The sequence below is a fragment of the Rhamphochromis longiceps genome, linkage group LG4, assembly GCF_057381845.1.
Source record: "Rhamphochromis longiceps isolate RC_006_pf linkage group LG4, R_longiceps_female_GT1.1, whole genome shotgun sequence".
Lineage (NCBI taxonomy): Eukaryota > Metazoa > Chordata > Actinopteri > Cichliformes > Cichlidae > Rhamphochromis > Rhamphochromis longiceps.
This window is the reverse complement of record NC_140560.1, coordinates 2,977,426-2,992,311: the sequence shown is the minus strand read 5'-3', so window position 1 is coordinate 2,992,311 and position 14,886 is coordinate 2,977,426. Positions and strand designations below refer to the sequence as shown.

At 42.8% G+C, this 14,886-nt stretch overlaps 1 protein-coding gene and 1 pseudogene across 1 annotated transcript; one reads left to right on the top strand and one right to left on the bottom strand.

Annotated features, from left to right (window-relative positions):
* The first annotated feature begins 5,371 nt into the window (after positions 1-5,371).
* LOC146670803 (uncharacterized) lies at positions 5,372-8,138 on the top strand. The gene is made up of 4 exons (XM_085402886.1): positions 5,372-5,459; positions 6,263-6,418; positions 6,503-6,595; positions 7,412-8,138. Exons 2-4 carry the CDS (start codon positions 6,347-6,349, stop codon positions 7,805-7,807), a joined length of 561 nt encoding a protein of 186 aa, XP_085259012.1. The 5' UTR covers positions 5,372-5,459; positions 6,263-6,346; the 3' UTR covers positions 7,808-8,138.
* Positions 8,139-12,325: 4,187 nt separating this feature from the next.
* LOC146670802 (uncharacterized) lies at positions 12,326-14,599 on the bottom strand (annotated as a pseudogene).
* Between the last annotated feature and the right edge of the window lie 287 nt (positions 14,600-14,886).

Genomic DNA, 14,886 nt, shown 5'->3' with positions numbered 1-14,886 from the left:
AGCAACCATGTGTAAAAAGTGGTTAATAAAGAGATGCTGAAAAGCATGTTCATGGAAACATCGTCGGGTCTGCCGTGATATGTTTACAACGGGACTTCTGCTCCTGAACCTCTGCGCACAGCGTCTGCAGGTCGGGGCTGTACGAAGTCACTTTCATCTTTACAGGACTGTAAGCTGTCGTCTGTGAGGCGTGAGCGGTGTTTGTTTTAACATAGTTCACGGTGGAGCTGCTGACATAATGTGGATCCAAAGATCCATAATTGGCCTACCTGGGGTTGAAAGTCTCGATAAATGCACGGCGTTTCGGCGGGTACACCGGCTTCCGCGAGTGTGACGCTTATTTTGAGTGATGAAAATGTAATAAATTATAATTTTATTTTTATATTTCAATATCACAATAATCTTCCAATTTAGAACTACAAGTTAAAAAGAACTAACATAAATAAATTAAACTTCAGCTAAATACTTCTAATTTATTTTCCCAAACCACGCGGGACTAAATATAAGGACTAAAGAGCCGCAGGTTGCCGACCCCTGGCCTAACATATAAAACAGGAAAAAACCGCCGTGTAATTCCTTTATTTCAACAAAGTAACTGTATTCTGAATACCACCTTTTTAAATGGTAACTGTAACGGAATACAGTTACTCATATTTTGTATTTTAAATACGTAACGGTGGTACATGTATTCTGTTACTCCCCAACACTACTGATTCATACATCATATCATGCTACACTGCATTTGCACTGTTTTGTCATTTATTTTCAGGAATTAAAGAAAGATCTGTAATCATTTTATTCACTTGTATTAATTTGCTTGAAGACGTTTCACCTCTCATCCGAGAAGCTTCTTCAGTTCTAAGGTCAAATGGTGGAGAGTCCCAGATATAAACCTAGTGGGAGTTTCCCCCCACAGAGGGACAAAAGGACCCCCTGATGATCCTCTAATCGCCTGAGCCAAGGTGGGAAACTGGGCGTGGGTCCCAATCAGCCAGAGTTTCGGGTGTGTTCATTGTGAAACCTGGCCCCACCTTATCATGCGAATTCCTGAGATCAGATGGCCCAGGATGTGAGTGGGCGTTAAGGCGTCTGGGAAGGATCTCAAAACTGGATTATAGATGGCAGAGAGTTGGTGTCGTAAACCCCGCCTCTGTTCAAAGATGGTCGCTCACAGTGGACATAGATGCTTCTTTCACTCCTCTTTCAAACCATCTGTCCTCTCTGTCCAAAATGTGAACATTGGCATCCTCGAAAGAGTGTCCTTTATCCTTAAGATGCAGATGGATGCTGAGTCTTGTCCTGTGGAGGTGGCTCTTCTGTGTTGTGCCATGCGCTTGTGAAGTGGCTGTTTGGTCTCTCCAATGTAGAGGTCTGAGCATTCCTCGCTGCACTGTACAGCATACACCACATTGTTAAGTTTGTGTTTTGGCGTTTTGTCTTTCGGGTGAACCAGTTTCTGTCTGAGCGTGTTGCTGGGTCTGAAGTACACTGGGATGTCATGCTTGGAGAAAACTCTCCTGAGTTTCTCTGATACACCGGCTACATAGGGGATGACAATGTTGTTGCGTCTGTCCTTCTTATCCTCCCTCGCTGGTGTCTGGTCTTCTTTTCTGTGCCTCTTTGCTGACTTTAAGAACGCCCATTTAGGATAGCCGCACGTTTTGAGTGCTTCCTTTACATGTGTGTGTTCCTTCTTTTTCCTTCAGGCTTAGAGGGAACATGTTCTGCCCGGTGGTGTAGGGTCCTAATTACTCCAAGTTTGTGTTCCAGAGGGTGATGGGAGTCAAAGAGGAGGTACTGGTCCGTGTGTGTGGGCTTCCGGTAAACTTCGATGTTGAGGTTGCCGTTCTCTTCAATGTGCACAGCGCAGTCCAGGAAAGGCAAACAGTCGTCCTTTGTGTCTTCCCTGGTGAACTTGATGTTTTTATCCACAGCGTTAATGTGCGCAGTGAAGGATTCCACTTCTTGTGTCTTGATTTTGACCCAGGTGTCGTCCACATATCTGTACCAGTGGCTGGGTACTCTTCCTTTGAAAGAGCCAAGAGCCTTCCTTTCCACTTCCTCCATGTAAAGGTTGGCTACAATAGGTGACACGGGGGAGCCCATGGCACAGCCATGTTTTTGTCTGTAAAAGCCTTCGTTGTACTTGAAATATGTAGTGGTGAGGCAGAGGTCTAACAGTGTGCAGATCTGATCGGGTGTGAAGTTGGTCCTGTCCTCCAAGGAGCTGTCTTCTTGTAGTCGTTTTCTGACAGTCTCCACGGCCTCCGTGGTGGGTATGCAAGTGAAAAGAGAGACTACATCAAAGGACACCATGGTTTCATCTGGATCCAGGGTAAGTTTCTGGACCTTGACGGTGAAGTCGGTGGAGTTCTTGATGTGGGGTGTTCCCCACAAGAGGTGCCAGGATGGTAGCAAGGTGTTTCGAGATGTTGTAAGTAGCTGAGTTTATGCTACTGACTATGGGCCTGAGTGGGACAGCTTCTTTGTGGATCTTAGGAAGTCCGTAAATGCAGGGTATGGCATCCCCTGGGTAAAGGCGGTGATATGTGAGGCGGTCAATGATTTTGTCCTTTTCAAGGTCTTGAAGGCAAGCTATAACTTTCTTTTTGTAGCTGCTTGTGGGGTCTCGCTTTAAGGCTTCGTAGGTATTGTTGTCACTGAGGAGAGTAGTGATCTTTGTATGGTAATCCGTTGTGTTCAGTACCACGGTGCACCTTCCTTTATCAGCTGGTAATAAAGACTTCAGACCCAGCAACACACTCACCATTTGACCCTTAGAACTGAAGAAGCTTCTCGGATGAGAGGTGAAACGTCTTCAAGCAACTTAAACAAGTCCAGACGCTTTTCTTTCCAAGCTCCTTAGACTATGATGACCTGGATGACTGAGAACCTTCACAGACATTTGTATTAATGTTATCTAGAAATAAAATCACACCATAAAGAAATCATCTCTCACTCTTCTCTTAAAAATCCAGGTGTTTGCTCAGATTTATATACATTTTTTGGAAAGTATCCATGATTACAATTCTGATCAAAATGTCTCAACAGCCACAACTGTGCACACTTTATGCATAGAAAAATTGCTTAAAAAATAAATGATTTTTAAAAAGAAATCCCAGGTAAATGTGAGGATTGCATACTGTTTTACTTGTTAAGTTGTCTCCCTGCCCTGTTGGCTGAGCTAGTTTGGGCTAATCTTTAGGTTTCGAACTGTTGGCCTCATATTTGACTCGATGGCTGCAGGATGTCCAGGTCCTGTGGCTGGAACATCATCAACCCTTCACTACCGTACGTGACACTTGGTACAAGCTGTTTGTGCTGAAATATTGTGGCTGTTTTTCTCCAAACATGCTGCTGTGCATTACGGCCAAAAATCTTCTCTTGTCTAATATCGTGTGTGCTTTATTAATATTGTAATCATAATAATCCATAATTATGGATATACATATTAGATTGTTTTTAGTGAAATGTAAGCTCTCAAGAAAGGTAGGGAAAAGCTTTGTAATTTACTTTAAAATTAAATAAATAATAAATAAATATTAAATATGTTCCCGAAACCGGTGGAAAGAGCTACAGACCCATGATACCTTTACCAAGTTAGCTAGCAGCTAATGACCACCACTTCTTGTGCAGTTAATAAAAGAACAGGTAATGTCTGTTGCGCTGTTGCACACACAGCATGCTCATTTGTTTCAATTCATCAGTTGCCACAAGACGACTTACTAATGTGTACATAATAACCTAATACTTCTGTGTGCTATAGACTATAGTGTACACTGTACACCTTACTTCTAGTTTCTGTTGCATCAGTTTGTGTCTCCCAATTAATTTGTGTTTCTCTTACAACTCTGCACCGCCCAGATGCCCCAAAATGCATGAGCTCGTTGTGAGCTCGTTGCAAGCTCGGAACCAGCGTGCTCAGCCATCAAGGGTGAGCATTGGTTAATGGTCATTATGTGACTGATGCAAGCCAGTTCATTTTATTTGAGCAAAATTTGGATTAATAATTAAATGTTATTGTTGATGGGCACAGGCAGGACTCCACATGCACACACACATAAAAAAACGAAGTAAAAAAAAAAAAGGCTTAAGAAAAGGGCATTTGGGGCACCCACCAGGAAAAAGGCAGGCACCCCCCCACCCCCCTTCAACATGTGCATGGTGTAGGATAGTATTACCAATTATTTGTGACGTAAGAGCCTTTTATGGAATGGGCAATCATTAAAAAAAAAAAGGAAACCAGTTATACTGAAGGATTCAGAAATTAATTTAAAGAAGACTAATTATGGAGTTCCACAGGGTTCTTTGCTAGGACCAGTACTTTTTCCATTATACATGCTTCCCTTAGCCAGCGTTATAAGAAGGCGTAGCATACATTTTCACTGCTATGCAGATACCCGACTTTATCTATCCATGAAACCGGATGACTAATTAGTTATATTGCATGAATGTCTTAAAGACATAAGTTTGATAGATTCCTTTAGTCTTGCTCAATTTGTGTTGGGGCCAACCCAGAAACAGGGTCATACGTTGGATCTTGTGCTGTCTCTAGGGTTACCGGTCCTAAACATGAAAATACGTGATGCTGTTTTTTCTGATCACTGTCCTGTTTTGTTTGATATACTTTTATCTCTTCTCCATTTTACACCTCTTATTCCAACACACCGTTGTCGTGTTTTTAACCCGTCTGCAACCAGTGTTGGGTGTAACGCGTAACAAGCAGACAAGAACATTACAGTAATACAGTATGTAAAAACTGTCGGCCGCTGTTAATAGCACGAGTAATCTACTGAAGCGCCTGACACGAGAGCATAGAGAAAGACTTCTGAGTGATCCTTGTTCATCATCCATGCATAACACCGTGGCAACTCCTGCTAAACAGCAAAACCTGATTTTACTTCAGCAGCACAGAAAGCATCTGAAGGTGAGCTTAAAAAAATAATTGCAGGCTACATTGTGGAACACTCAAAAAACAGATTCAGGTCCTCCTTTCAAAGAACACATACAAATTTTGTTAGTTGTTCATAAATGTAATTAAAAAATACCAAATTAATTTGATTTTCTTTGTGTAAACCTAAAATTATTCTAAACCAGCAGAGGCTGATTCTGAACACAAAATGAATGAGTTTGTTGGGGCACTGGGGGTAGGAGGAGTACATTTTTGCAATTAAGTATTTGTAAACTCAAAGAAATAAATTCAAGCCCCTCTTTAAGCTTAAACATTTTTTTTAATCTCATTCAACGCAAATGTAGCACTCCAGCATTACTGCAATTATTATTCGTGTGGTGAACCTAAATTATTTTCTCTCAAAGCAGTCTTTGTTACAAGAACACAAAGTTATTGAGTTACACAACGGTCCGCCTTCTTTGAAAATTTTGCGCTCTTTCAGGATCACCTAAATGAATGCAGCTGCTCTTGGCCTTTCTGTACTTTTTGGATAAAACTACACCTTCAGGTAAGGTAAAATATTATTTTTTCATATATCCAATTGTGTATTTCTTTATCAGCTAAATCTATGGCAATGCTATTTATCATAGAAGCTTGTAACAGTTGTTTTTTGAACTTTTGGTGGTGCTACCATTCTCTTCTCTGCTTGAATACTATTTTTTTTGACAATATAGCCAGGTCTTTTCAAAAGTGCCTTGTTTTAGAGGAGAAATTGTGTAGCTGCCAACTTTTAAGTCGGAACGTGTGCTAGCTTATTAGCAGCTAGCCATTGTGCTCAATGAAAGATGATGTCCTATAGCTAACTTCTTTCTTACTGTTTTCTTTTTATAATCTAAAAATATGGTATTCTGTGTTTATTATTATATGCCATTTTCTAGTAGAAAGTATCGTTTTGAGGTGTCTTTAAAAGCACTACATAGTTTACTGAGGGTGCTACCAAAAGCGAACCATGTGGCCGGAAGAGTAACTGCAGGCAGCACAATGCGCACTCCCGTGATGTTCAAACCTATTTATTATTATAAAAGATTTCGGCTACGTCCACACTTACACAGGTATTTTTGAAAACGGAGATTTTCCGTTTTCGTTTTAAAAAATAATCCCGTCCACAGGTAAACGCAAAAATGAAGGAAAACGCTGCTAGGAACATGCCAAAGCAACAGGTGGCGATATATTCCTAAACTCAGCTAAAAACAGTTTAGGTCTTGACAAACTTCACTGATGGTTCAAATGTTTAGCAACTTTCAGTGTGTTGATTCAGCAGTCTGTATTTAAACTTCTAGTTTACTATATTTATGTATGTTTTATTTCCAGGTGAATGCAGACTTCCTGCAGATCACTACAAAACCCCTGCAGGCGAAGTTCTTGGCTCAGCTGGACAATTTAACAGACAAGCTGATGCAAATTTTTGAGGGGAGCAAAGGAGCAAAGGGCCAAAAGATCAAGGATATCATGGCGATCAGTAGTTTGGTCGGTACTAATGATAAACCCATCAATTAAATGCAATCAATCAATTCCATTTTTTTCACCATTTTTTTTCCACCCTTGCATTAGTGTGATGACATCGACATAAAGAGGGAGCATACTCTTAAAAGCCTGGTGATCTACTTTAATGAAGATCCAGACCTACTGTTCAAGGAGTATCTGGTACGCTTATCACACTTTCTTTTCTAGATTCAATTTGAGTTAGGTTCATCGCACGCAAAATGCTCATATATTCAAAAGAGACAATATAATTATGAAATATGTATTACTCTTAATAGTCATTGTTGAAACTTGCACTGGAGAGCACCTTTTAAGGGGACAGATTCAGTAAAAATTCAATTGTTCATTTTTTTGGGGCTGCCATGTAGGTATCTACTGCCTCTATAAACACGGTAAATGTGAAGAAAACATTCATCCACTTTCTGTCAGTGTTTAAATTCAGTTTATTTATATAGCGGTATATCACAACAACAGTCATCTCAAGGCACTTCATAAAGTAAACACTCCAATGAAATTCAGTTAATTATGCCAATTAGTAAAAAGTCTTCTATATAAGGAACCCAGCAGATTGCATCGAGACACTGACTAGTGTCACTGGCGTTACAGCGATCCTCTGGTTTCCGGAATAATGTGCCTAAAACAAGCTGTTTCAAAAGGTCCCCAATTGTCATGAAATAAGGGAAATTGACCCAGCCCCCCCCCCCCCCCCCCCCACACACACACACACACACACACCTACACCTATAGACACTTGAGGAGCTGCTCCTCTATTTCAAGCCCCTCCCAAAGGGAGGTACATAATACCTTAGCCCAAACTATTGATAGAGAACAGATTGATGGGTTTTATTCATGTTTGGAGTGTTTATAGAGGCAGTAGAGACCCATGTTTCAGCACAAAAGGATACAAAGCTGAGTTTTGCATAATATTTCCCCTTCCAAGTGACAGAGCCCTTAAACCTGAAACATCCTGTTTTTCAGACCTCCTCCACTGAGGATGAACAGTTGAGATCCACTGCAGCAACTGTCATGGGTATTTACACCATCAGAAGAGAAGGCATTCAGGAGCCAGAGGATGTTGCAGTTGTCATTGAAGGTACTACAGTTATGAACAACCTCGGTAGTGTCATCATGTCATTCATCGTTCTCTTTGGACTGATTTATGCACTTGATCTGAGCTATCCAAATGACCTCAAGTACACTTTCGAGTTATGTCAGAAGAATTTAATGAATCTGGATGGACAAAGGCTCAGTACAAATGCAACAAATGAAATTGAAGATGTTTGCTTAGGCAAACAAGACCCCAGCACAAAATTTGATTTTGGCCTTTTTATCTCTTTTGTTCAAACTGTGACCTTTTTTTCCCCCTTTATTTGAAAAATAGAAGTTGTCTATTTTTGTCTGCTGTTCTGTTGTGAGTGATGTAACCTTTAATCTATACTACTATAAATGGATAAAAGGACTGTGAGAATTTAGCTCAAAAAAAATTCAATGGTTGTAACCAGCATCTTCCTTTTAATTGCGTTTGGGATTTTCGAAGAGACAAAACAAATGTTGACAAGTTTGGTGTCTTCCAGTGTTTTAAAGTTGGTGTTCCCGTTCTTATAAGCTTGTAAAAGTTTGAATTAGAGAAATAAAGGTTTTTTTTATTAAAATACCTCCCCTTTGGTAACACAAAATGTTCTTAATGAAAATCTTTTATATATATATATATATATATATATATATATATATATATATATATATATATATATATATATATATATATATATATATATATATATATATATATATATATATATATACATTATATATTTGTATTTAAGTATTTTTGGGTTGTTTAAAATGTTCAGTGACTGGCATAATATGGTGTGAATTGCAATGTTTAGTAGGTTATCATTGTGAATTTGCTGAAAACCTACCTGCAAGTGTCACTATAAATATATATACAATGATTCTTACGTGAAATCGGATTTTACAAATTCCAGTTTGTTTTCAGTCTTGCCTAGTAATACAAAGGTGTGTGCTTTTCAGATTTGATATTCATTTCAAATGTAAGGCACTTTTTTGTGAGCACTTTGATTTTGTTAAGGTTAATTTGACCATGTGAAATGTATGTTTATTCACAAAATATTCTGTTTCTGCTTTTAATTCAAGTGAATAAAACTGAGTTGAAAAAACAAATTTATTTTGTCATTATTTTAATAATTAAATTAGTTTTCTGGTAATTAAAATTATGATTTAGTTGAACTTAAAATAATCATTTCAATTCGAAAGAAAATCTAGCTCAAATGAATGACATTGTATTGAGTTGAACCAACCAAAACCTTTCACATCTTATTAATGTAATTTTTTTCCTTTTAAATTGTGTTCTACTGACTCAATTTAATTAAATTGTCATGATGTATGTAGATTTGGTTGAACCAAAATAAATGTATTACGTGGAAAACCTGCCATCAGTCAAATTGAGTTCATCCAATGACTAATTTTTATGAGTGAAGAGATGCTACCGCTGCGTACTGTAGAGCAGCGGTCCCCAACCCCCGGGCCACGGACCGGTCCGTGAGAGTGAGACTCGGGTGTGAAATGTATGGTTTTCAGGGTTTTTATCGGTTTTTAGCGTTATTTTGTTATCGTTTTTTTTTCCCCGTTAACTCTGTTTTCCTGGGTCTTTTCACGTGTGTTATTAATAAATCTTCTTTTTTTCGGTACCGGTACTAATTTTGTTGTATTTATCCACAACACCTTAAACGCCAGTCCGTGAAAATATTGTCGGGCACAAACCGGTCCGTGGCGCAAAAAAGGTCGGGGACCGCTGCTGTAGAGTCTCCGTCTTTAAAAAAAATTATTTATTATTTAAAGAGTTTAATTTCTATTGTTTGTCCACTCAAGGTTTGTAGGGATTTTAAGAAGTATTTAGTTAAATTACTTATTGAGTAATTAAGTTACTTTTCAGATACAGTAATTAGATAAGTATTTTAAATACAATATTGATTAAGTAATTAGTAATTAATTACTTTTTTAAAGTAACTTACCCAACACTGTCTGCAACAGAACAATTTTCTATTGGTTTTAAAAAAGTTTTAAGATCTCCCCTTGGCTTTGGTACTGAGGAAATGACAGTTAATTTTTATGATGCAAAACTGCAAAACTGTCCTTGATGAGGTCGCTCCTTTTAAAAGTATGAGCTCGAAACCACAATCAGACCCATGGATAAATAAGGCCACTCGTTCAGCCAGACGAGGGTGCAGGAAGGTTGAACGTAAGTGGAAAAAAGATGGGGTCACTTGCCCCTCCCTTCCTTCCCTCCCCATCTCCAGCTGCCTCCCTCTTCCCGCTCCACCACAACCACCCACACATGCAGGACCTTGGAGTAGGGGTATGTCACCAGGGTGCAGAGGAGGCTACCCCCCCTCTGTCCCCTTCTGGCTGCCTCTGCCTCAATTTTATCCCACAACTTAGACATTCACATTACTCACACTCTCATTACACATACATATAGGATCTTGGGGGTGGGCACAATCACGGAGTCCAAAGTACCATCAGGGTGTACACCCCACCCCTGGCGTCGTTGCCCACCTCTCAATTTTGAATACACGTAGACATTGAGGGCTAGCAGGAGGGACTATGTGCTTACCTGCTGCTCTCTGGCAGGTAGCTCCATGCCCTCCTGGGTTTTAAATGCACCTTAGAACACACATGCATCAACACTACAATGAGCGGGTGGAGGGAGGTTTGGAGTCTTCTCTCACCCCTGTTCTCTGCGGCCTGCTGGAGCGGGGGGGCTAGGAGGAGTTGGCCGTCCGACTGCGGTCTGGAGTGTGGGGCCTCCCTGCTGCTGTGGAGTCGGGGCGGTCTGCCTCTCCCCACCGCAGGGAAAAGGGTAACACCACCTGGGTCTGGGTGCAGTTCCCCCTCCAGGGGCAAGGGTACCTAGACCCGGTTCGTAGAGTACGCTTGGGGAGTGTGATCGTGTGTACAGCGTCTCTTTATGTCTGTCTCCACGTTGGTTGAGTGTGGAGTAAGTGCATATGAGAGCATGAGGGTGGGAATGGATGTTTGTGTCTGTGTGTGCCTGTATGTCTGTGTCTATATGTCAGGTTGGGTATCAGACGCCACCTCTCTGTGGACATCTCAGGCCCTCCAAGGTTTGGAGGCCTATCTCCACCCACCACCACTTCCCCTGCCAGTGGTGGACTCCCTCAGACATCGGTGCGTTGGTGGTTCTTTGTGTGTGGGGGTGGGCGTCCGGGTACACACCGGCTCACTCCTTGGCGGCCGCTTATCGGGGCCTGGAGCCTGGGGCTCGCTCGGGCCACTTCGGAGGCGGGGTGCCCCCGGCCTCTCGGCCTGGGGCTCGGTCACTCAGGCACAGCTGGCTGCCGGCGGAGCTCACGGGCGCGTCACTGCAACTCCCCCTGGCTTCTGCTCCGCGGCTGCTGAGTGAGCCCTCATCTGGGACTCTCCTCAGCTCTTACTGGGACAGTGGCGCGGCTGCCCCTCTGTTGGTCTTCCTTGGTCTCTTGTGTTCTGGGGGCCTCTGGATGTCTGGAGTTTTGATCTCCTCCATACCTGCTTCATGCCCTGGAGGACGGGGCTGTGGCCCCCCCACACTCCCTAGCAGATCGTTACATGGAGAAACCTTTGGAATGCAAGCGTGCTGATCCACACAGGTATGCACACAGGTGTACACACGGGTATTCACAGACGCGGACTACAGCTTTCTTGGCTGCTGCTTCAAAGCACATTGTGCGCTGTCTATCTTGCGTGCTGCACAATATCGTTTATTATTTAGTATCTACTGATATCTACTGCTAGCTAGTTTGTGATGGTTCCGTTTTTTTTATTATGTTGCTCTTTGTTGTTTGCTTTCTCTTCTGTTTTTTTTCTCCATACAGGTGACCCAGGTGTTTTTTTTTTCTTCTTTCTTCTCCCCCTTCTCACCGTCTCTTCTCCCCTTTGGTTTTCTTTCTCTCCCTCTCTTTCTTTCATTCTTTCTCCCTGTCCTATCCCCCAGTCATGTCTGTCCCGTTTGTAGCAACTGAAAATAAAATAAATTCATAATTATAATAAAGGTCAATCAAATGGACCAATATGGCAAGGCCATGATGATCCACTTGGTAAAATAAATCCGCTAAAAGATTTTTAAGGTTGTCATCTCTGACATTTTAGCTATTTTTAATAGCAGCCTTAGCTCAGGTACAGTTATTAAATTAAATAAAAATAACTACAGATAAGAGGCAAACCAGGTTGTAGTGCGAATCGGTTAATTAACTTATTGCAGTTACAGCGCTGACGTAAACATTTATGTTTGTTGGGAGCAGTTGTGATTGTGCAGTCTGACAGCTGCAGGGAGGAAGGACCTGCAGAAACGCTCCTTCATGCATCGAGGATGCAGCAGTCTGTCACTGAAGCAGCTCTGCAGCAACATTTACATGCATGGGGTGGGAGACTCTGTCCATCACAGATGTTATTTTGGCCAGAGTCCTTCTGTCTCCCACCACCTGCACTGGGTCCAGGGTGCATCCCAGAACAGAGCTGGCCTTCCTGATGAGTTTATCCAACCTCTTCCTCTCAGCTGCCAACAAACTGCTGCTCAAACATACAACACTGTAAAAAAATGACAAATGCCACCACAGAGTCATAGAAGGTCTTTAAAAGCGCTCCCTGGACTCCAAATGACCTCAGCTGCCTCAGCAGGTAGCGTCTGCTCTGACCCTTCCTGTAAAGCATCAGTGTTGTGGCTCCAGTCCAGTTTATTATTCAGGTGAACACCCAGGTACCTATAAGAGTCCACTATCTCAATGTCCACTCCCTGGATGTTCACCGGTGTCAGTGTGGTGGGTCTGCGTCTCCGGAAGTCCACCACCAACTCCTTGGTTTTCCCGGCGTTGATCAGCAGGTGGTTCTGCTGACACCAGTCCACAAAGTCCAGAGTCCACTGTCTGTACTCTGAGTTGTCCTCACCTGTGATGAGGCGACTATGGCAGAGTCGTCAGAGAACTTCTGTAGGTGGCAGCGTGGGGAGTGGATGGAGAAGTCTGCGGTGTAGAGGGTGAAGAGGAACGGTGCCAGCACAGTTCCCTGTGGCTGGTAAGCAAACTGCAGCGGATCCAATGAAGACCTCACCAGGGGGTGCAGATGGTTTAGAACCAACCTCTCGAGGGTCTTCATCAAATGTGATGTCAGGGCTACCGGCCTGTAGCTGCTGACATCCTTGGGATGGGAGGTCTTTGGTACTGGTACCACACAGGAGGTCTTCCACAGCTGTGGAACTTTCCCCAGTGACAGGCTCAGGTTGAACAGATATCCTATGACGCCACACAGTTCATCTGCGCAGCATCTCAGGAGCCTGGAGCTGATGTCATCTGGACTTGCAGCTAGGGCTGGGCGATATATCGAGTTTTTTAAAAATATCGATATATTTTCATACGAGATATAAGATGTGACAATATCGTTTATATCGATATAGTCTATGTTACGTTATAATTATACTTGTGGAGCCGCAGGTTTGCCTCTCTTTCGTCCACTTATGTCTCTACTCAACGTTACTCGGCCTCGCCTCTCCTTCACTGAACACAACTCCGCCTCCCCCATAGCTTCACCTGCAGGCAATGACTAGATGAAAGCGGAAAATCTCCGTTAGCGAGTTACCGTGCGTGGGGCTGGACGGCGTCAACGTGTTAGCGAGCTAACCGCGCTAACGACATGCAGCCAGGAGGGGCTGCACGGCCTAAAATCCTTTCATTTTCTCAAAAATCGACAGTGCGCCTCATGTATGAATTCTGGTTGTGCTTTCTGACCGCAAACCGATTTTATGTGGTACACAGCGCTCAGCAATCTGTCAAAAAAATTTTTAATATGACTTTGCTAAGCTACGGAGCTGCACCGCTTGATGGATTGTCGGAGGATTACGGCTACCGAGGAGGAGCCTCGCGGAGTGATACGTACTGTGTGTGTATAAGGACCACAAACGGCACCTGTTCAGAGACGTGGTGCAGCTGTGAAATCTGTCTCTTTGTTATTACGCTCAGCGTCTATTAGTTTACATTTTGACTGCACAATTGTGAGCTCTTTGTTTAGCACAAAAACAACATTTTCTTTTATTTATGATTCATGATTATTTAATAAATGCTGATAATTTATTTTTGAGTAATTTCTTCATGTACATCTACGCTGTATGTAAATAAAAGTGCCCGTGTGACATCTGGGACACAGTGTGACTAAGAACTCTCTTTTTGTTCTTAACTTATGGCTTTAAAAAAAAAATCGAGATATATATCTTATATCGCCATCCAGCTAAAAAATATCGAGATATGAATTTTGGGTCATATCGCCCAGCCCTACTTGCAGCCTTACGCACCTTGATCTTGCGAAGCTCGTTCCTCACTTGAAGTGCTGAGATGGAGAGAGGGGGTTTCGGGGGAGGGGGGTGTATGTTGGAGTCCACAGAAGCCGGGGGTGGGTGTGAAGCTGAGAGGTGTGAAGTCCTGAGATGAAGGACAGGCAGGCCCTAAAGATGAGGGAGATTGCAGCAGGGGGGACGATGCTGGGGGAGGGGTGGGTGTTTGATCAAACCTATTAAAATATTTATTTAGGTCATTCACCCACCCCAAGTCTCCTGCAGCCTGGGGGGTTGGTTTTTGTCCTGAGATTGTCTTCAGGCTGTTCCAAACCCCTCTGATGTTGTCCTGTTGCAGCTGCTCTTCCATCTTCCTGCTGTAGTTTTCCTTCCCTTTCCTTATCTTCCATTTCAGCTTCTTCTGGACAGCTCTCAGCTCCTGTTTGTCTCCAGATCTAAAGACTCTTATTCTCCTTGAGGAGAGCCTTAATTTCAGGATTTATCCATGGCTTGTTGTTAGAAAAACACCGTACCTTTTTGATGGGTACGGTGTTGTCCACACAGAAGTTCATGTAATCCGTAATGCAGTCTGTGATGCTGTTGAGGTCATCCTCCAGGGGGCTGCAGAGGTCGTCCCACACAGTAGAACGGAAACAGTCCCTCAGGGCCTCTTCAGTCTCTGCCGACCATTTCCTTACTGTGCGTTTCACTACTGGTTCCCTGTGTACTAGAGGTTTATACACAGGCTGGAGATGAACCAGATTGTGATCTGAGCCCCCCAGGGGAGGGAGAGGTGATGAGCTGTATGCCTCCTTGGTGTTGGCAATGTTTTATTGTCTCTGGTGTGGCAGGTAACATACTGGGTGAAGGTGGGGAGAGTGGAGGACAGGGAGATGTGATTAAAGTCCCCAGAGATCAGGAAAAGGGCCTGAGGGTGCTGTGTTTGGAGTCTGCTGGTTACAGTGTGCAGGACCTCACAGGCTGCTGCAGCGCTAGCAGAAGGCGGGACATACACGGCTATCATAATCACGTGTGTAAACTCTCGCGGTAGATAGTACGGTCTCAGGCTAACCGCTAGCAGCTCAATGTCCTTACAGCATAGCGTCTCTTTGAT